The 21,473-nt window shown below is 41.2% G+C and overlaps 1 protein-coding gene across 2 annotated transcripts in view; it reads left to right on the top strand.

Annotated features, from left to right (window-relative positions):
* Positions 1-18,016, top strand: part of LOC128689719 (uncharacterized) — a 31,720-nt gene extending 13,704 nt beyond the window's left edge. For both annotated transcript variants that reach the window (XM_053778113.2, XM_053778112.2), the window contains exons 3-6: positions 3,455-3,577; positions 13,752-13,934; positions 14,397-14,497; positions 15,926-18,016. In XM_053778113.2, coding sequence (XP_053634088.1) covers positions 3,455-3,577; positions 13,752-13,934; positions 14,397-14,497; positions 15,926-16,043 — 525 coding nt within the window. In that variant the 3' untranslated portion in view covers positions 16,044-18,016. The remainder of the gene's footprint in view (positions 1-3,454; positions 3,578-13,751; positions 13,935-14,396; positions 14,498-15,925) is intronic.
* Positions 18,017-21,473: the final 3,457 nt, after the last annotated feature.

The following is a 21,473-nucleotide window of genomic DNA, read 5'->3' as shown; positions in this document are numbered from 1 at the left end:
ACTGTTCACATATATGCTTCAATGTAAACACATGATCTACACATCCCCTACCCACTCTGAAACCTCCTTGCTCATCCGCAATCCTACATTCTGTCTTACCTCTAATTCTTTCAATTATAACCCTACCGTACACTTTTCCTGGTATACTCAGTAAACTTATTCCTCTATAACTTTTACAGTCTCTTTTGTCCCCTTTCCCCTTATATAAAGGGACTATTCATGCTCTCTCCACCAATCCCTAGGTACCTTCCCCTCTTTCATACATTTATTAAACAAAAGTACCAACCACTCCAACACTATATCCCCCCCTGCTTTTAGCATTTCTGTCATGATCCCATCAGTTCCAGCTGCTTTACCCCCTTTCATTTTACGTAATGCCTCACGTACCTCCCCCACACTTACTTTCTGCTCTTCTTCTCTCCTAAAAGATGGTATACCTCCCTGACCAGTGCATGAAATTACTGCCTCTGTTTCTTCCTTAACATTTAAAAGTTCCTCAAAATATTCTCGCCATCTACCTAATACCTCCATCTCCCCATCTACTAACTCCCCTACTCTGTTTTTAACTGACAAATCCATACTTTCCCTAGGCTTTCTTAACTTGTTTAACTCACTCCAAAAATTTTTCTTATTTTCATTAAAATTTCTTGACAGTGCCTCTCCCACTCTATCATCTGCTCTCCTTTTGCACTCTCTCACCACTCTCTTTACCTTTCTTTTACTCTCCATATACTCTGCTCTTCTTATAACACTTCTGCTTTGTAAAAACCTCTCATAAGCTACCTTTTTCTCTTTTATCACACCCTTTACTTCATCATTCCACCAATCACTCCTCTTTCCTCCTGCCCCCACCCTCCTATAACCACAAGCTTCTGCCCCACATTCTAATACTGCATTTTTAAAACTATTCCAACCCTCTCCACCCCACCCCCCACTACTCAACTTTGCACTAGCCCACCTTTCTGCCAATAGTCGCTTATATCTAACCCGAACTTCCTCCTCCCTTAGTTTATACACTTTCACCTCCCTCTTACTTGTTGTTGCCACCTTCCTCCTTTCCCATCTACCTCTTACTCTAACTGTAGCTACAACTAAATAATGATCCGATATATCAGTTGCCCCTCTATAAACATGTACATCCTGGAGCCTACCCATCAACCTTTTATCCACCAATACATAATCTAACAAACTACTTTTATTACATGCTACATCATACCTTGTATATTTATTTATCCTCTTTTTCATAAAATATGTATTACTTATTACCAAATCTCTTTCTACACATAGCTCAATTAAAGGCTCCCCATTTACATTTACCCCTGGCACCCCAAATTTACCTACTACTCCCTCCATAACATTTTTACCCACTTTAGCATTGAAATCCCCAACCATCATTACTCTCACACTTGATTCAAAACTCCCCACGCATTCACTCAACATATATATATATATATATATATATATATATATATATATATATATATATATATATATATATATATATATATATATATATATATTTATAGGTAGTAGGTTGGTAGACAGCAAGCGCCCAGGGAGGTACTACCGTCCTGCCAAGTGAGTGTAAAACTGAAGCCTGTAATTGTTTTACACGATGGTAGGATTGCTGGTGTCTTTTTTTTCTGTCTCATACACATGCAAGATTTCAGGTATGTCTTGCTACTTCTACTTACACTTAGGTCACACTACACATACATGTACAAGCATATATATACACACCCCTTTGGGTTTTCTTTTATTTTCTTTCTAGTTCTTGTTCTTGTTTATTTCCTCTTACCTCCATGGGGAAGTGGAACAGAATTCTTCCTCCGTAAGCCATGCGTGTTGTAAGAGGCGACTAAACTGCCGGGAGCAAGGGGCTAGTAACCCCTTCTCCTGTATATATTACTAAATGTAAAAGGAGAAACTTTCATTTTTCCTTTTGGGCCACCCCGCCTCGGTGGGATATGGCCGGTGTGTTGAAAGAAATATATATATATATATATTATATATATATATATATATATATATATTTATATATATATATATATATATATATATATATATATATATATATATATATATATATATATATATATATATATATATATATATATATATATGTCGTGCCGAATATGTAAAACTGGTCAATTAGCAAGAACTCATTTAAAATTAAGTCGTTTCTAAAATTTTCTCTTATACGTTTAAAGATATATTTTTTCATTAATGTTAATGTAAAAATTTTTAATTTTGCACCAAAAGAATCTTAGAAAACTTACCTAACCTTATTATAACAAGAACAATTTATTTTAGCCTAACCCAACTATATCTATTTTAGATTTGTTTACAATAATTTAATACTAAACAAACACAGTGAAATATATTTTTTTCGTTAGGTTCAGAATAATTTTGGCGAAATTATTGCATACACAAATTTTCGCTTGTCCTATATGGCAAGATGAGCGTTGCTATTTAAGCCAAGATGGCAAGTTCTGCCTATTCGGCACGACATATATATATACATTATATATATATATATATATATATATATATATATATATATATATATATATATATATATATATATATATATATATATATATATATATATATATATATATATATATATATATATATATATATATATATATATATATATACGGAATATGATCACAGTAAACAGATATCAAAATATACAAAATATCCACAGAAAAAAAAATAGTGAAGTTCCAAGCGATTTCATGATTTCTCACATTATCAAGGAATAGTCACTATTCCTTAAAAAATCTGAGAAATCACGAATAGGCTTGGAATTTCACTATTTTGTCACTGTTTTTTTTTTCATGTATGTCATATTTTTCACTCTCGTTAGTTGCCAGAGTAAAACCATTTTTATTAATTCAAATTCTGTTATTTTTTTGCTTAAAAATAGACATAAATAAGACAATTGACAGACACAAGCATATAAGCCTCTTTGAATCTGATCATTTGACACTATGTAACACTAATGTAATTTAACAGCATTACAGTCGTTACTTCCTAAATATTTTATTTGACCACTCGGTACTATGCGAGCATGTGACACTCTTAATATTTGGCACCTTTGTATTGTGGCTCTGTGGCCCTGCTTTTGCGCCTGGCACTGAGATCCTTGTGGCGTCCTCAGCTTACACGCTGAGGGTGGTCCGGGTATCGATCCCGGTACGGGTGTCAGAATTCTGTTGTGGTGGTGTTCTGGGGGACAAGATTAACTTAATTGCCAGATATGCTCTGCAAAACCAGGAGTTTTCTATATTAGTATGCCAATGATGTCAGCTAGATCTGTACCAGTTGTATCATGTACTTGTAGAAATGAAGATTTATATTATTATTATTATTATTATTATTATTATTATTATTATTATTATTATTATTATTATTATTATTATTATTATTATTATTATTATTATTGCAGGATATGCCAGCCAGCCCTCCGGAGACTGACAGTGGGGTCTATTATTATTACTACCCCCTGGAGGAAGAGAAGGGTAAGAAGAAGGAACTCTTCAAGGATCACGATAAGTGCACCGGAGAGAAGGTGAGAGACAGCGGGCCTTGGTTGAGGGTGAGACAGTCGGCTTTGGTCGAAGTGAGAGGTACAGAGAGCATTAATATCTTAGATAGCCATAGGATGTTTTTCTTTAAGGACTTAAAAGGCTTCTCCAACAGCAAAGAAGTTGAGTATGATAGTAATAAACACGAGCATTGTACACTAGATCACGCTCGACACTCAGAAACACATTAGGTGGCTACTGTATTAGGTACATCCATTTATTATTGGGCAGGGCCTCTCTTGACACGCAAGAACGGCCTGAACCCTTCGTGGCATGGACTCAACAGGGTGCTGGAAACATTCCTTAGCGATTCTGGTCCATGTTAACATAATAGCATCACACGGAGTGTGTACCTCGATCGAGACAGAACACAGGACGAAAGGAAGACGATGAAAGAGAGAGTTCAAAAACGAAAGGAGAAATGGGAGGAAATGAAAAAGGAGAGCAGATTAACCCAGGATCAAATGGAAGGACAAGCACACCCCCCAGAAACACCTGCAGAAGGACTCCAGCCACGACAGCCCCAAGGCAACTGAACAATCCAAACCATCCATCACACACCGATCCCTCTGTTCCCACCCCCCGCACCACAGTTACAGTATTAGAACGGAAGTTGAAGGTTTGGTACACAAATGCAGATGGATTAACGAATAAACATGAGGAATGGCAAGAAAGAATCAATGAGAAGTCCCCAGACATCATAGCAGTTACAGAAACAAAACTCACGGAGACAATAACAGATGCAATCTTCCCACCAGGATACCAGATCATGAGGAAAGATAGAAGGGGCAGGGGGGAGGTGGGGTTGCTCTGCTCGTAAAAAACAGATGGAAATTCGAGAAAATGGAAGGCATAGATGAGACGGGAGAAAGAGACTACATAGTAGGTACACTTCAGTCTGGGGAGCACAAAGTGGTCATTGCAGTGATATATAATCCACCACAGAACTGCAGGAGGCCAAGAGAGGAATATAAAGAGAGCAACAGAGCAATGGTGGACACACTTGCTGAGGTGGCAAGAAGAGCTCACTCCAGCAGAGCAAAGTTGCTGGTTATGGGGGATTTCAACCACAGGGAGATTGACTGGGAAAACCTGGAGCCACATGGGGGTCCCGAAACATGGAGAGCCAGGATGTTGGACGTGGTGCTGGAAAACCTCATGCACCAACATGTTAAGGACACTACCAGAGTGAGAGGGGAGGATGAACCAGCAAGATTGGACCTTGTGTTCACCCTGGGCAGCTCAGACATTGAGGACATCAAGTATGAGAGTCCCTTAGGAGCTAGCGACCACGTGGTTCTGTGCTTTGAATACATAGTAGAGCTGCAAGTGGAGAGAATAACAGGAGTTGAATGGGAAAAGCCTGACTATAAAAGAGGGGACTACATAGGGTTGAAGAACTTCCTGCGGGAGGTCCAGTGGGACAGAGAACTGGCAGGAAAGCCAGTAAATGAAATGATGGAATATGTAACAACAAAATGCAAGGAGGCAGTGGAAAGATTTATTCCCAAGGGCAACAGTAACAACGGGAAGACCAGAACGAGCCCCTGGTTTACCCGACGGTGTAAGGAGGCAAAAACAAAGTGCAATAGAGAATGGAAAAGGTACAGAAGGCAGAGAACACACGAAAATAGGGAGATCAGTCGCAGAGCCAGGAATGAGTATGCACAGGTAAGGAGGGAGGCCCAGCGACAGTATGAAAATGACATAGCATCGAGAATCAAGACTGACCCGAAACTGTTGTATAGCCACATCAGGAGGAAGACAACAGTCAAAGACCAGGTGATCAGATTAAGGACAGAAGGTGGAGAACTCACAAGAAATGATCAGGAGGTATGTGAGGAGCTGAACAGGAGATTTAAGGAAGTTTTTACAGTAGAGACAGGAAGGGCTGTGGGAAGACAGCACAGAAGGGAACATCAAGAGGGAATATACCAACAAGTGTTGGATGACATACGAACAACTGAGGAGGAGGTGAAGAAGCTCCTAAGTGACCTTGACACCTCAAAGGCGATGGGACCGGACAACATCTCCCCATGGGTCCTTAGAGAAGGAGCAGAGATGCCGTGCGTGCCTCTAACCACAATCTTCAACACATCCCTTGAAACTGGGCAACTACCTGAGAAATGGAAGACAGCTAATGTAGTCCCCATATTTAAGAAAGGAAACAGAAACGAGGCGCTAAACTACAGACCTGTGTCTCTGACATGTATTGTGTGCAAAGTCATGGAGAAGATTATCAGGAGGAGAGTGGTCGAACACCTGGAAAGGAACAAGATTATAAATGAAAACCAGCATGGGTTCATGGAAGGCAAATCTTGTATCACAAACCTCCTGGAGTTTTATGACAAGGTAACAGAAGTAAGACACGAGAGAGAGGGGTGGGTAGATTGCGTTTTCCTAGACTGCAGGCAGGCCTTTGACACAGTTCCCAACAAGATATTAGTGCAGAAGCTGGAGGATCAGGCGCATGTAACAGGGAGGGCACTGCAATGGATCAGGGAATACCTGACAGGGAGGCAGCAACGAGTCATGGTACATGAAGAGGTATCACAGTGGGCGCCTGTGACGAGCGGGGTCCCACAGGGGTCAGTTCTAGGACCAGTGCTATTTTTGATATATGTGAACGACATGATGGAAGGAATAGACTCTGAAGTGTCCCTATTCGCTGATGATGTGAAGTTGATGAGAAGAATTAAATCGGATGAGGATGAGGCAGGACTGCAAAGAGACCTGGACAGGCTGGACATGTGGTCCAGTAACTGGCTTCTCGAATTCAATCCAGCCAAATGCAAAGTCATGAAGATTGGGGAGGGGCAAAGAAGACCGCAGACAGAGTATAGGCTAGGTGGACAAAGACTACAGACCTCACTCAGGGAGAAAGACCTTGGGGTGACCATAACACCGAGCACATCACCGGAGGCACACATCAACCAAATAACTGCTGCAGCATACGGGCGCCTGGCAAACCTGAGAATAGCGTTCCGATACCTTAATAAGGAATCGTTCAAGACACTGTACACTGTGTATGTTAGGCCCATACTGGAGTATGCAGCACCAGTCTGGAACCCACACCTGGTCAAGCACGTCAAGAAGTTAGAGAAGGTACAAAGGTTTGCAACAAGGCTAGTCCCAGAGCTCAGGGGAATGTCGTACGAGGAAAGGTTGAGGGAGATCGGACTGACGACACTGGAGGACAGAAGGGTCAGGGGAGACATGATAACGACATACAAGATACTGCGGGGAATAGACAAGGTGGACAGAGATAGGATGTTCCAGAGAGGGGACACAGGGACAAGGGGTCACAACTGGAAGCTGAAGACTCAGACGAGTCACAGGGACGTTAGGAAGTATTTCTTCAGTCATAGAGTTGTCAGGAAGTGGAATAGCCTAGCAAGTGAAGCAGTGGAGGCAGGAACCATACATAGTTTTAAGAAGAGGTATGATACAGCTCAGGAAGCAGAGAGAGAAAGGACCTAGTAGCGATCAGTGAAGAGGCGGGGCCAGGAGCTGAGTCTCGACCCCTGCAACCACAATTAGGTGAGTACAATTAGGTGAGTACACATACACACACACATACACAAACACACACACACACACACACACACACACACACACACACACACACACACACACACACACACACACACACACACACACACACACACACACACACACACACACACACACACACACACACACACACGCACGCACACATACACACACACACACACACACACACACACAGGGTGATGGTGGACACACTGGCTGAGGTGGCAAGAAGAGCTCACTCGAGCAGAGCAAAGTTACTGGTAATGGGCGATTTCAACCACAGGGAGATCGACTGGGAAAACCTGGAGCCACATGGGGGTCCCGAAACATGGAGAGCCAAGATGATGGATGTGGTACTTGAAAACCTCATGCATCAACATGTCAGGGACACAACCAGAGAGAGAGGGGAGGATGAGCCAGCAAGACTGGATCTTGTGTTCACCCTGAGCAGTTCAGACATTGAGGACATCACTTATGAGAGGCCCCTTGGAGCTAGCGATCATGTGGTTCTGAGTTTTGACTATATAGTAGAGTTACAAGTGGAGAAGGTAACAGGAACTGAAGGGGACAGGCCAAACTATAAAAGGGGGGACTACACAGGTATGAGAAACTTCCTGCAGGAGGTTCAGTGGGACAGAGAAATGGTAGGAAAATCAGTAAACGAGATGATGGAATATGTGGCAACAAAGTGCAAGGAGGCAGAGGAAAGTTTTGTTCCCAAGGGAAACGGAAATAATAGGAAGACCAAAACGAGTCCTTGGTTTACCCGAAGGTGTAGGGAGGCAAAAACTAAGTGCAACAGAGAATGGAAAAGGTACAGGAGGCATAGGACCCAGGAAAACAAGGAGATTAGTAGAAGAGCCAGAAACGAGTATGCACAGATAAGGAGGGAGGCCCAGCGACAGTATGAAAACGACATAGCATCGAAAGTCAAATCTGACCCGAAACTGCTGTATAGCCACATTAGGAGGAAGACAACAGTCAAGGACCAGGTGATAAGGCTGAGGAAAGAAGGTGGAGAACTCACAAGAAACGATCAAGAGGTATGTGAGGAGCTCAACACGAGATTTAAGGAAGTATTTACAGTAGAGACAGGAAGGACTCTGGGGGGACAGACCAGATGGGGACACCAGCAAGGAATACACCAACAAGTGTTGGACGACATACATACAGATGAGGAGGAGGTGAAGAAACTGCTAAGGGACATCGATACCTCAAAGGCAATGGGACCAGACAACATCTCCCCGTGGGTCCTTAGAGAGGGAGCAGATATGTTGTGCGTGCCACTTACCACAATCTTCAACACATCCCTGGAAACTGGGCAACTACCTGAGGTATGGAAGACGGCAAATGTAGTTCCCATTTTTAAAAAAGGAGACAGAAAAGAGGCACTAAACTATAGACCTGTGTCATTGACGTGTATAGTATGCAAAATTATGGAGAAGATTATCAGGAGGAGAGTGGTGGAGCACCTGGAACGGAACAGGAGTATAAATGCCAACCAGCACGGATTCACGGAAGGCAAATCCTGTGTCACAAACCTTCTGGAGTTTTATGATAAAATAACAGAAGTAAGACAAGAGAGAGAGGGGTGGGTTGATTGCATCTTCTTGGACTGCAAGAAGGCCTTTGACACAGTTCCTCACAAGAGATTAGTGCAGAAGCTAGAGCATCAGGCGCATATAACAGGAAGGGCACTGCAATGGATCAGAGAATACCTGACAGGGAGGCAACAACGAGTCATGGTACGTAATGATGTATCACAGTGGGCACCTGTGACGAGCGGGGTCCCACAGGGGTCGGTCCTAGGACCAGTGCTATTTTTGGTATATGTGAACGACATGACGGAAGGGTTAGACTCAGAAGTGTCCCTGTTTGCAGATGATGTGAAGTTAATGAGGAGAATTAAATCTGATGAGGACCAGGCAGGACTTCAAAGAGACCTGGACAGACTGGACACCTGGTCCAGCAAATGGCTTCTCGAATTTAATCCTGCCAAATGCAAAGTCATGAAGATGGGGGAGGGGCACCGAAGACCATAGACAGAGTATAGGCTAGGTGGCCAAAGACTGCAAACCTCACTCAAGGAGAAAGATCTTGGGGTGAGTATAACACCGAGCATGTCTCCGGAAGCACACATCAATCAGATAACTGCTGCAGCATATGGGCGCCTGGCAAACCTGAGAACAGCATTCCGATACCTTAGTAAGGAATCATTCAAGACACTGTACACCGTGTATGTCAGGCCCATACTGGAGTATGCAGCACCTGTTTGGAACCCGCACTTGATAAAGCACGTCAAGAAACTAGAGAAAGTACAAAGGTTTGCGACAAGGTTAGTTCCAGAGCTAAGGGGAATGTCCTATGAGGAAAGATTAAGGGAAATCGGCCTGACCACACTGGAGGACAGGAGGGTCTGGGGAGACATGATAACGACATATAAAATACTGCGTGGAATAGACAAGGTGGACAAAGACAGGATGTTCCAGGGAGGGGACACAGAAACAAGAGGCCACAATTGGAAGTTGAAGACACAAATGAGTCAGAGAGATACTAGGAAGTATTTCTTCAGTCATAGAGTTGTAAGACAGTGGAATAGCCTAGAAAATGACGTAGTGGAGGCAGGAACCATACACAGTTTTAAGACGAGGTTTGATAAAGCTCATGGAGCGGGGAGAGAGAGGGCCTAGTAGCAACCGGTGAAGAGGCGGGGCCAGGAGCTAGGACTCGACCCCTGCAACCACAAATAGGTGAGTACAAATAGGTGAGTACACACACACACACACACACACACAGGACAGGAGGGTCAGGGGAGACATGATAACGACATATAAAATACTGTGCGGAATAGACAAGGTGGACAAAGACGGGATGTTCCAGAGAAGGGACACAGACACAAGAGGTCACAATCTCTCTGGGGCAGGGGTGGTAGCACTTGCAGACTCGATGGAGAAGGCCATTGGTGAAATGCCTATGATTTTAAACTGATGGAAGATAGAGGTATGGGTGTGTGTGGGAAACAAGCAGGTTGCAACACTAGGGTTGGAAACAGTAAATGTATAAAAGGCATTCAGCATGAAGTTATAAATAAAGACAATAGAACAGGTCAGAAAACAAAGGGGGACAGCAGAGGGCAGCAAGGGACTAGCTCCCTTAAGGTTTACTATACTAATAGCAGGAGTGTTAGAAATAAGATAGATGAGCTAAGATTAATTGCAAGTGCAGGAAACATAGATATTATTGCTATAACAGAGACCTGGCTCAATCTGAAAGATAGAGAGATGCCCTCTGAATGTCACATACAAGGCTATAAATTATTCCACACTGACAGGGTCAACAGGAAAGGTGGTGGAGTAGCGATGTATGTCAGAGACAATTTAAATTGTTGTGTTAGACAAGATATTAAATTAGAAGCGTCAGCCACTGAATCTGTTTGGTTACAGCTTCTCGAGGGCCGAGAAAAACTAATTTTGGGTGTGATTTACAGGGCCCCAAATCTTGATAGGGAGTGCAGTAAACTTCTATGGGACGAAATTCGTAAGGCATCTACATACGAAAATGTTGTGCTAATGGGAGATTTCAACTATAGACAGATTGACTGGAGCAATTTGACAGGAAATTTAGAGTCGGGTGACTTTCTTGATACGATCCAGGATTGTTTTTTAAAACAGTTTGTGACAGAGCCAACTAGGGGAAATAACCTCCTTGACTTGGTTCTTGCCAGTAGGGAAACACTAATTAATAATCTTGAGGTTAATGATGAGCTTGGGGAGAGTGATCACAAATCACTCAGTTTTAACATATCATGGAATTCCCCTAATAATGGCAATCAAGTCTCCGTCCCTGACTTTCGCTTGGCTGATTTCATAGGACTGAAAAATTACTTAGGTGGGCTGAACTGGAATGACCTGACTAGGGGTCAGGTAGGTGGTGATGGTTGCCGATATGATGCTTTCCAGGGCATAGTTCTAGCTGCTCAGTCAAATTATGTTCCAAATAGGGAAATCAGATCAAACAAAAATGATCCTAAATGGATGAACAATAGATTAAAATATCTGATTGGTCAAAAGAGAGGCATATATAGGCAAATCAAAAGAGGAGAGGGGCAATTAAGAAATCGATATATTCAGTTAAAGAGAGAAATAAAAAAGGGAATTAGAAAAGCAAAAAGAGATTATGAGGTTAAAGTTGCAAGAGAATCGAAGACTAACCCAAAAGGATTCTTTCAGGTATACAGAAGTAAGATCAGGGACAAGATAGGCCCACTCAAAAGTTCCTCGGGTCAGCTCACTGACAGTGATAAGGAAATGTGTAGAATTTTTAACACATACTTCCTCTCAGTTTTTACACAGGAGGATACCAGTGATATTCCAGTAATGATAAATTATGTAGAACAGGACGATAATAAACTGTGCACTATTAGGGTCACAAGTGACATGGTCCTTAGGCAAATAGATAAATTAAAACCTAACAAATCCCCAGGCCCTGATGAACTGTATGCAAGGGTTCTAAAGGAATGTAAAGAGGAGCTTAGCACACCTTTGGCTAATCTTTTCAACATATCACTACAAACTGGCATGGTGCCAGATAAGTGGAAAATGGCAAATGTGATACCTATTTTCAAAACAGGTGACAGGTCCTTAGCTTCGAACTATAGACCAATAAGCCTAACCTCCATAGTGGGGAAATTTATGGAATCAATAATTGCCGAGGCAGTTCGTAGCCACCTTGAAAAGTATAAATTAATCAACGAATCTCAGCATGGTTTTACAAAGGGACGTTCCTGCCTTACGAATTTATTAACTTTTTTCACTAAGGTATTTGAGGAGGTAGATCATGGTAACGAATATGATATTGTGTATATGGACTTCAGTAAGGCTTTTGACAGGGTCCCACATCAGAGACTATTGAGGAAAATTAAAGCACATGGAATAGGAGGAGAAATTTTTTCCTGGATAGAGGCATGGTTGACAAATAGGCAGCAGAGAGTTTGCATAAATGGGGAGAAATCAGAGTGGGGAAGCGTCACGAGCGGTGTTCCACAGGGGTCAGTGTTGGGCCCCCTGCTGTTCACAATCTACATAAACGACATAGATGAGGGCATAAAGAGCGACATCGGCAAGTTTGCCGATGACACCAAAATAGGCCGTCGAATTCATTCTGACGAGGACATTCGAGCACTCCAGGAAGATTTGAATAGACTGATGCAGTGGTCGGAGAAGTGGCAGATGCAGTTTAATATAGACAAATGCAAAGTTCTAAATGTTGGACAGGACAATAACCATGCCACATATAAACTAAATAATGTAGATCTTAATATTACGGATTGCGAAAAAGATTTAGGAGTTCTGGTTAGCAGTAATCTGAAACCAAGACAACAGTGCATAAGTGTTCGCAATAAAGCTAATAGAATCCTTGGCTTCATATCAAGAAGCATAAATAATAGGAGTCCTCAGGTTGTTCTTCAACTGTATACATCCTTGGTTAGGCCTCATTTAGATTATGCTGCACAGTTTTGGTCACCGTATTACAGAATGGATATAAATTCTCTGGAAAATGTACAAAGGAGGATGACAAAGATGATCCCATGTATCAGAAACCTTCCCTATGAGGATAGACTAAGGGCCCTGAAACTGCACTCTCTAGAAAGACGTAGAATTAGGGGGGATATGATTGAGGTTTATAAGTGGAAGACAGGAATAAATAAAGGGGATGTAAATAGTGTGCTGAAAATATCTAGCCTAGACAGGACTCGCAGCAATGGTTTTAAGTTGGAAAAATTCAGATTCAGGAGGGATATAGGAAAGTACTGGTTTGGTAATAGAGTTGTGGATGAGTGGAACAAACTCCCAAGTACCGTTATAGAGGCCAGAACGTTGTGTAGCTTTAAAAATAGGTTGGATAAATACATGAGTAGATGTGGGTGGGTGTGAGTTAGACCTGATAGCTTGTGCTAACAGGTCGGTTGCCGTGTTCCTCCCTTAAGTCAATGTGACCTGACCTGACTAGGTTGGGTGCATTGGCTTAAGCCGGTAGGGACTTGGACCTGCCTCGCATGGGCCAGTAGGCCTTCTGCAGTGTTCCTTCGTTCTTATGTTCTTATGTTCTTAATTGGAAGTTGAAGACTCAGATGAATCAAAGGGATGTTAGGAAGTATTTCTTCAGTCATAGAGTAGTCAGGCCGTGGAATAGCCTAGAAAGTGACGTAGTGGAGGCGGGAACCATACATAGTTTTAAGGCGAGGTATGATAGAGCTCATGGGGCAGGGAGAGAGAGGACCTAGTAGCAATCAGCGAAAAGGCGGGGCCAGGAGCTGTGAATCGACCCCTGCAACCACAAATAAGTGAGTACAAATAGGTGAGTACAGTTGCTGCGGATTTGTCAGCTGCACATTCTTGCTGCTATTCTCCCATCTCATCACATCCCATAAGTTTACTCCAGATATTGACACAACCATTTGCATGTCGCAGCAGAAAGTGAAATTTTTTTGTCTACACAAAAATAAATTTTTCCCTTCACATTTCGACGTTTCAGTGTGATTTTCACCGTCCATTTATTTTGCCATGTTTGAAATTTTAGAACAGTAATGTGTTTCTCAACCTTCAGCTTCTGGCTCCGCTGATCATCATCTGCATCTTCCTGGGTATCATCGCCTTCAAGGACATTGGTCTGGTTCCCAAATTCTCTGTCCCACCCTTCACCTTTCCAGGAGTAAAAAAACCAGACATTGACATACCGAAAGCCAGGGAGTTGGTCTCCTCCTATGTCCCGTGGGATACCATTGACCAGGTGAGGGATTATAATTATTACTACTACTACTACTATTAATTTTACTACTACTGCTATTACTACTACTTTCATTACTACTATTACTACTACTATTACTATCACTACCTTTACTACTATTACTACAACTATTTCTTCTACAATTACTACTACTACTACTTCCACAACTCCTGTAACCAGTGCCATAATTATAAGGAAGCACTAAACCCGTCGAAGTCTAGAAAAATGAGAAGCAATCAAGCTTGGTCAAAGAAAGGAGAGGGAAGGATGGTTGTAATTCTTTGAGTCAAGAGCTCTTCTCCAGCATCATCCTTGAAGGTCATGTTAGGGTGAGCTGAGACATGTCGGTGAGCCAGAAAGACACTACATTTACGATGAAAGCGTTAATTAACAAAACATTGAATTCATAGTGTCGTCCTCGCTATCTATTTTCGCTAGCTGTACATTCATATATGTCTGGTGCAGGTGACGCTAGCGGTGACGGAGGCTGTGGAGAGTGAGGAGTGTCTGCCACGGCTGGTCTGTGAGTCTGGCAAATATGCTACCAGCTACACTACAGCACTAAGGTCAGTACTCCTCAGTTACTGACAGTCATGTGGCCTCTGGAAAACACATTAAATACACTGAGAAGTGTATAAACTCAATTGTGCATATACACCAAGAGTTTATTCCCTATTTTTGGAGGTTAAATAATTCTCGACTAGAAGTCAGTAGGTTTTATGCCCAATTAATCAACCAACTTGTACAGTAAGTAATTTTTAACGTCTGTCGACTGCATAAGGGTTATTAAGAAATCAGATTTTCTGGTCACTAATCAATGATTCTTTAATCTTTAAAATTCGAAATAAATTTAACTAGATTTTTTTTCATAGTCCTGCTATTGAATGTCCTATCAAAATTTTATAATGAATTTCACCATTGCATTATTGCTATTTACTAATAAAAATTAACATATAAAACATTTTCTGTTAAACTATGTTGCTGTTAAATTATGTTTATGTTAAACTATGCTGCTGTTAAATATCCTGCTATTAAACTATGCTGCTATTAAACTATGCTGCTATTAAACTATGCTGCTGTTAGACTAAGCTATTAAACTATGCTGCTATTAAACTATGCTGCTATTAACTATGCTGCTATTAAACTATGTTGCTATTAAACTATGCTGATGTCAAACTATGCTGGTGTTAAATTATGCTGCTGTTAAACTATGTTTATGCTAAACTATGCTGATGTTAAACTATGCTGCTAAGCCATGCTACCTGGAGGTTTACCTGGAGAGGGTTTCGGGGGTCAGTGCCCCCGCGGCCCAGTCTGAGACCAGGCTTCATGGTGGATCAGGGTCTGATCAACCAGGCTGTTACTGCTGGCTGCACGCAAGCTGACGTACGAACCACAGCCAGGTTGATCAGGTACTGACTTTAGGTGCCTGTCCAGTGCCTTCTTGAGGACAGCAAGGGGTCTGTTGGTAATTGCTACAGTTAAACTATGTTGCAGTTAAACTATGCTGCTGTTAAACTATGCTGCTGTTAAACTATGCTGTTGTTAAACTATGCTGCAGTTAAACCCTCTTGTTTAAATATGCTGTTGTTCCTGGAATTATAGTACATAAGTCCTAAAAGCAAAATAGTATTTATTGCGCCATTATCGCAGTTCCTTCTATTGTCTAAACTTTAGAGAATATCAGGAAAACAAATCGTTTGGTTCTCCAAAATCGTATCAAGACTTCAATGCATCAAAATTCCACTCCTTGCCGAGACAGCTGCTGTTAAGACATTACCATAATCATCAAGAAATTTCCCATCCCGTTGCAAAGTATATTAAAAAAAAAAGGGGGGGGGGGGGACAATACCATGACTGGAACAATACTCAAATAACACGGTCCAGGAGTGACCGAAGCCTCGTCCTAAGTTTCAGTCCTCTAAATGTGGGTTATTTGTGTATATTATAACACTGTTGTCACCTTAGTAACTTTGAACACGTTGCTTCCACAGTCTGCTGGAGTTCTTTATGCCACGGAAGCTCAAAGCGCACATGGAGATCTTCAAGAATTCTGCTTACAAGATGGCTGACTGCACCAACTACAAATGCAGCTATGCAGAGAATAAATGAAAGCATATTAAATATTTGGGGAACTATGTGAGATGAAGGAGCCTTTCATACGATTTTGTGATGTCAATGCAACCTATATGCATGCCATCTTGTTATTATTATTATAATCAAAAAGAAGCGCTGAACCTACAAGGGTCATACAGCGGAACATGCCATCTAGTGTGAACCTGCACAATTTCTAAAATGTAATTCAAGTCATGGGTGTGAGACATGGGTGGTGAATGTTTCAACAAGGAGAAGGCTGGAGGCAGTGGAGATGTCATGTCTAAGGGCAATGTGTGGTGTGAATATAATGCAGAGAATCCATAGTTTGGAGATTAGAAGGTGCGAGATTACCAAAACTGAGGAGGGGTTATTGAGATGGTTTGGACATGTTGAGAGGCTGGAACGAAATAGAATGACTTTGAGAGTGTATAAATCTATAGTAGAGGGAAGGTAGGGTAGGGGTCGGCCTAGGAAAGGTTGGAGGGAGTGGGTAAAGGAGGTTTTGTGTGAGAGGGGCTTGGACTTCCAGCGTGCATGAGCATGTTAGATAGGAGCAAATGGAGACAAATGGATTTTAGGACTTGACCTGCTGTTGGAGCGTATGCAAGGTAACATGAAGAGATTCGGGAAACCGGCAGGCCGGACTTGAGTCCTGGAGATGGGAAGTACAGTATCTGCACTCTGCAGTTGAGAGTGTATAAATCTGTACTGGAGGGAAGGCAGGGTAGGGGTCGGCCTAGGAAAGGTTGGAGGGAGGGGATAAAGGAGGTTTAGTGTGAGTGGGGTTTGGACTTCCAGCAAGCATGCATGAGCATGTTATATAGGAGCAAATGGAGGCAAATGGATTTTATGACTTGACATGCTGTTGGAGTGTAAGCAAGGTAACATTTATGAAGAGATTCGGGAAACCGGCAGGCTGAACTTGAGTCCTGGAGATGGGAAGTATAGTGTCTGCACTCTGAAGGAAGGGTGTTAATGTTGCAGTTTTATGACTGTAGTGTAAGCATGCCTCTGGCAAGACAGTGATGGAGTGAATGATGATGATGAAAGTTTTTCTTTTTCCGGCCACCCTGCCTTGGTGGGAAATGGCCGATGTGTTAATAATAAAAAAAAAAAAAGAAAAAAAAAATTCAAGTCATGATACATTAATGCACTTTCACCTAACTATTAATTGTCATGGGCTCTTTCTCTGTATATAGTGTACTCTTCTTCAGGAATCTATTAACAATTAAAGGCAGGTATCTGTATGAGACATTAGTACACAGATCAGTTTGTATTATTATTATTATAATCAAAAAGAAGTGCTAGATCAGTTTGTAATGGGGCTTATTTCATTTATTTTACTTGAAAACATAAATACGTACACTCTATTTTCCATCATTTTATATACAAAACAATACTTAGTTTGAAGCACTGGGACTCTTTAGAATTACGATATGTGCACAATAAGCTACACATGTAATATTATTAATATGAATAACATTATTGTTATATGCATGTATACATTATGTGATCTTCAGTTCATTGTTACTAATTCGAAAGGTTGTCATTTCTATTGAAAAACATTAAGGAGCAGGCCTACCTTATCAAAACAAATGCTCCACATAAAATATGAAAAATGCCCTTCAGAACCTCAAGGTCGGAGAAAATCTATAATCCAGTCACCACCTTCAAAGATGCTTCTTGAAGGACGAAGTATTTAAATACTTTACTCTTCAGAAAATGCTGAGCTGTTGCTGATAGTCATACAACTCTGAATTTTTGAGGAATAGTGAACTATCTTTGCCTTTGTAAACCAAAGAAAATGCTTGCTCTCTGGCCAAGGAATTGTGTTTGGTAGATAATAGTCACCTAAACACAACACAGGGAATTACTCTTATCGTGTAATGGGGGCCAATCTCGACCAAGAACTGTGCTTGGGAGATAGTACCCCTCCCCCTCTCCTACGTCCCGAAATAAAAAAAAAAAACCAGCTTACAGAATCACCTCTCCATCCAAGCTGTGTACAGGTGACCCAGCTTCAGGGACTAAGAATGTGAAACACATGAAGCAGAGTGACCTCTTTCATTAGAAAATTATTATTATATTAAAAAAAAAGAAGCACTAAACCTACAAGGGTCTTTCATTAGACAAAGTTTTACCCTAAAGAGAAAGATGTGAAATGCTGAAAATATAAGAAGGCTGACTCTGCTACATGTGCTTCACATAAATATTTATAAAATTTATATGTCAAACTAAACCAGATGAGGTGGATCTTACATGGAAACTTGAGTTTATTGAGATCCTCTTAAATGCTGTGCTAGTTCTTAAATAGTTGTGTCCTTGACTCAAAGGCATTAAAGAGAGATACAGAGAATGTGTGTTAGAGCACTTGGTTCTCACTGCTGATGTGCAACCTGACAGTAAGGTAGTAGTAGTGTGTGTGTCCTATACAGTGACTCTGGTATGGCCTATATTACATTATATTCTAAGATGATCAATAGGAGGAGTATGTGTGGGAGAAGACAGTATTGATTTTGATTTTGTTGTGGGCTATGTGAAGACAAGAGAATATATGCCAAGGTACTGAAAGAAGGAACCATGGAAGTACTAGAGAGAGAGAGAGAGAGAGAGATGCATTATTTTTATAATCAAGGGGGAAGTGCTAAACCGGTAGGATCATACAGTGCCTGTGGGAGGATGTGGAAGGTATTCAGGCTTTATTCAGGGAACTGGAGCACAGATCCAATTCCCTAGATCAAGAGCCCCTCACCAGCATCAAGGCACCTTCCTTGAGGGGAGAGAGAAATGCAAAATCTTTATAGTTCAGGATTAAAAGCGAGGTTATGGTATTAAATAAGAATAGCTTTTCTCGGGAAGCCATCATCAAACAGAAATACGTTTTTCCAAAATAAAGTTATGATACAAATACTCTTTACTGTCATGTATTCAATATTTTTTATATATTTTACATAACTTTATACACATAGGTATGTCGAACATACTTAAAATATGACAATATTATTGATAACCAACACTTAAAACTCCACAACCCCAATAACACCAAATGCAATCCAAACACACCATTCACTCAACAAAAGATATGCCTCACCACAAAATGCACTCAGGTCTGAACATTTTTCCTACAACAATATAAACATTAGTCTATTAAAAATTCAAATTCTCTGCATATTCACATACCAAAATTTTCTCCCTCATGTATCAAAATTCCCAACATTTGATGTGCCTTAAATGAATAACTCTGTTCTTAGAAATTAGTAACTAATTCAGCAATATGGGTGACCATATCAATTATTTATAACTTTATTGTAACTATATTTACACTTGTATAATAATCATATTAATTTATTTGCTTTTAAATAAAATGTTCCATTTTTGTATATTAACCTTCTTTGATTTTTTGATAGAAGTCATTATAACCCTATTATTATTATTGTAATTATTATTAATTTCATGAGAGGCGCTTCACTCGTTGGAGTTATACAATGCCCAGGAATAAGCTATGATCCAAGGAAGGGGAGCTCTGTTTCCATTAGATTAATTAAGAGAGTGGTGAAGCAATGTAAAAAGAGAGCAAATGAGAGAGTGGGTGAGATGTTATCAACAAATTTTGTTGAAAATAAGAAAAAGTTTTGGAGTGAGATTAACAAGTTAAGAAAGCCTAGAGAACAAATGGATTTGTCAGTTAAAAATAGGAGAGGAGAGTTATTAAATGGAGAGTTAGAGGTATTGGGAAGATGGAAGGAATATTTTGAGGAATTGTTAAATGTTGATGAAGATAGGGAAGCTGTGATTTCGTGTATAGGGCAAGGAGGAATAACATCTTGTAGGAGTGAGGAAGAGCCAGTTGTGAGTGTGGGGGAAGTTCGTGAGGCAGTAGGTAAAATGAAAGGGGGTAAGGCAGCCGGGATTGATGGGATAAAGATAGAAATGTTAAAAGCAGGTGGGGATATAGTTTTGGAGTGGTTGGTGCAATTATTTAATAAATGTATGGAAGAGGGTAAGGTACCTAGGGATTGGCAGAGAGCATGCATAGTTCCTTTGTATAAAGGCAAAGGGGATAAAAGAGAGTGCAAAAATTATAGGGGGATAAGTCTGTTGAGTGTACCTGGTAAAGTGTATGGTAGAGTTATAATTGAAAGAATTAAGAGTAAGACGGAGAATAGGATAGCAGATGAACAAGGAGGCTTTAGGAAAGGTAGGGGGTGTGTGGACCAGGTGTTTACAGTGAAACATATAAGTGAACAGTATTTAGATAAGGCTAAAGAGGTCTTTGTGGCATTTATGGATTTGGAAAAGGCGTATGACAGGGTGGATAGGGGGGCAATGTGGCAGATGTTGCAAGTGTATGGTGTAGGAGGTAGGTTACTGAAAGCAGTGAAGAGTTTTTACGAGGATAGTGAGGCTCAAGTTAGAGTATGTAGGAAAGAGGGAAATTTTTTCCCAGTAAAAGTAGGCCTTAGACAAGGATGTGTGATGTCACCGTGGTTGTTTAATATATTTATAGATGGGGTTGTAAGAGAAGTAAATGCGAGGGTCTTGGCAAGAGGCGTGGAGTTAAAAGATAAAGAATCACACACAAAGTGGGAGTTGTCACAGCTGCTCTTTGCTGATGACACTGTGCTCTTGGGAGATTCTGAAGAGAAGTTGCAGAGATTGGTGGATGAATTTGGTAGGGTGTGCAAAAGAAGAAAATTAAAGGTGAATACAGGAAAGAGTAAGGTTATGAGGATAACAAAAAGATTAGGTGATGAAAGATTGAATATCAGATTGGAGGGAGAGAGTATGGAGGAGGTGAACGTATTCAGATATTTGGGAGTGGACGTGTCAGCGGATGGGTCTATGAAAGATGAGGTGAATCATAGAATTGATGAGGGAAAAAGAGTGAGTGGTGCACTTAGGAGTCTGTGGAGACAAAGAACTTTGTCCTTGGAGGCAAAGAGGGGAATGTATGAGAGTATAGTTTTACCAACGCTCTTATATGGGTGTGAAGCGTGGGTGATGAATGTTGCAGCGAGGAGAAGGCTGGAGGCAGTGGAGATGTCATGTCTGAGGGCAATGTGTGGTGTGAATATAATGCAGAGAATTCGTAGTTTGGAAGTTAGGAGGAGGTGCGGGATTACCAAAACTGTTGTCCAGAGGGCTGAGGAAGGGTTGTTGAGGTGGTTCGGACATGTAGAGAGAATGGAGCGAAACAGAATGACTTCAAGAGTGTATCAGTCTGTAGTGGAAGGAAGGCGGGGTAGGGGTCGGCCTAGGAAGGGTTGGAGGGAGGGGGTAAAGGAGGTTTTGTGTGCGAGGGGCTTGGACTTCCAGCAGGCATGCGTGAGCGTGTTTGATAGGAGTGAATGGAGACAAATGGTTTTTAATACTTGACGTGCTGTTGGAGTGTGAGCAAAGTAACATTTATGAAGGGATTCAGGGAAACCGGCAGGCCGGACTTGA

The sequence above is a fragment of the Cherax quadricarinatus genome, chromosome 22 (assembly GCF_038502225.1).
Source record: "Cherax quadricarinatus isolate ZL_2023a chromosome 22, ASM3850222v1, whole genome shotgun sequence".
NCBI classification, from domain to species: Eukaryota; Metazoa; Arthropoda; class Malacostraca; order Decapoda; family Parastacidae; genus Cherax; species Cherax quadricarinatus.
The sequence above is the reverse complement of the archived record's forward strand: the minus strand, read 5'-3'. Positions and strand labels throughout refer to the sequence as shown.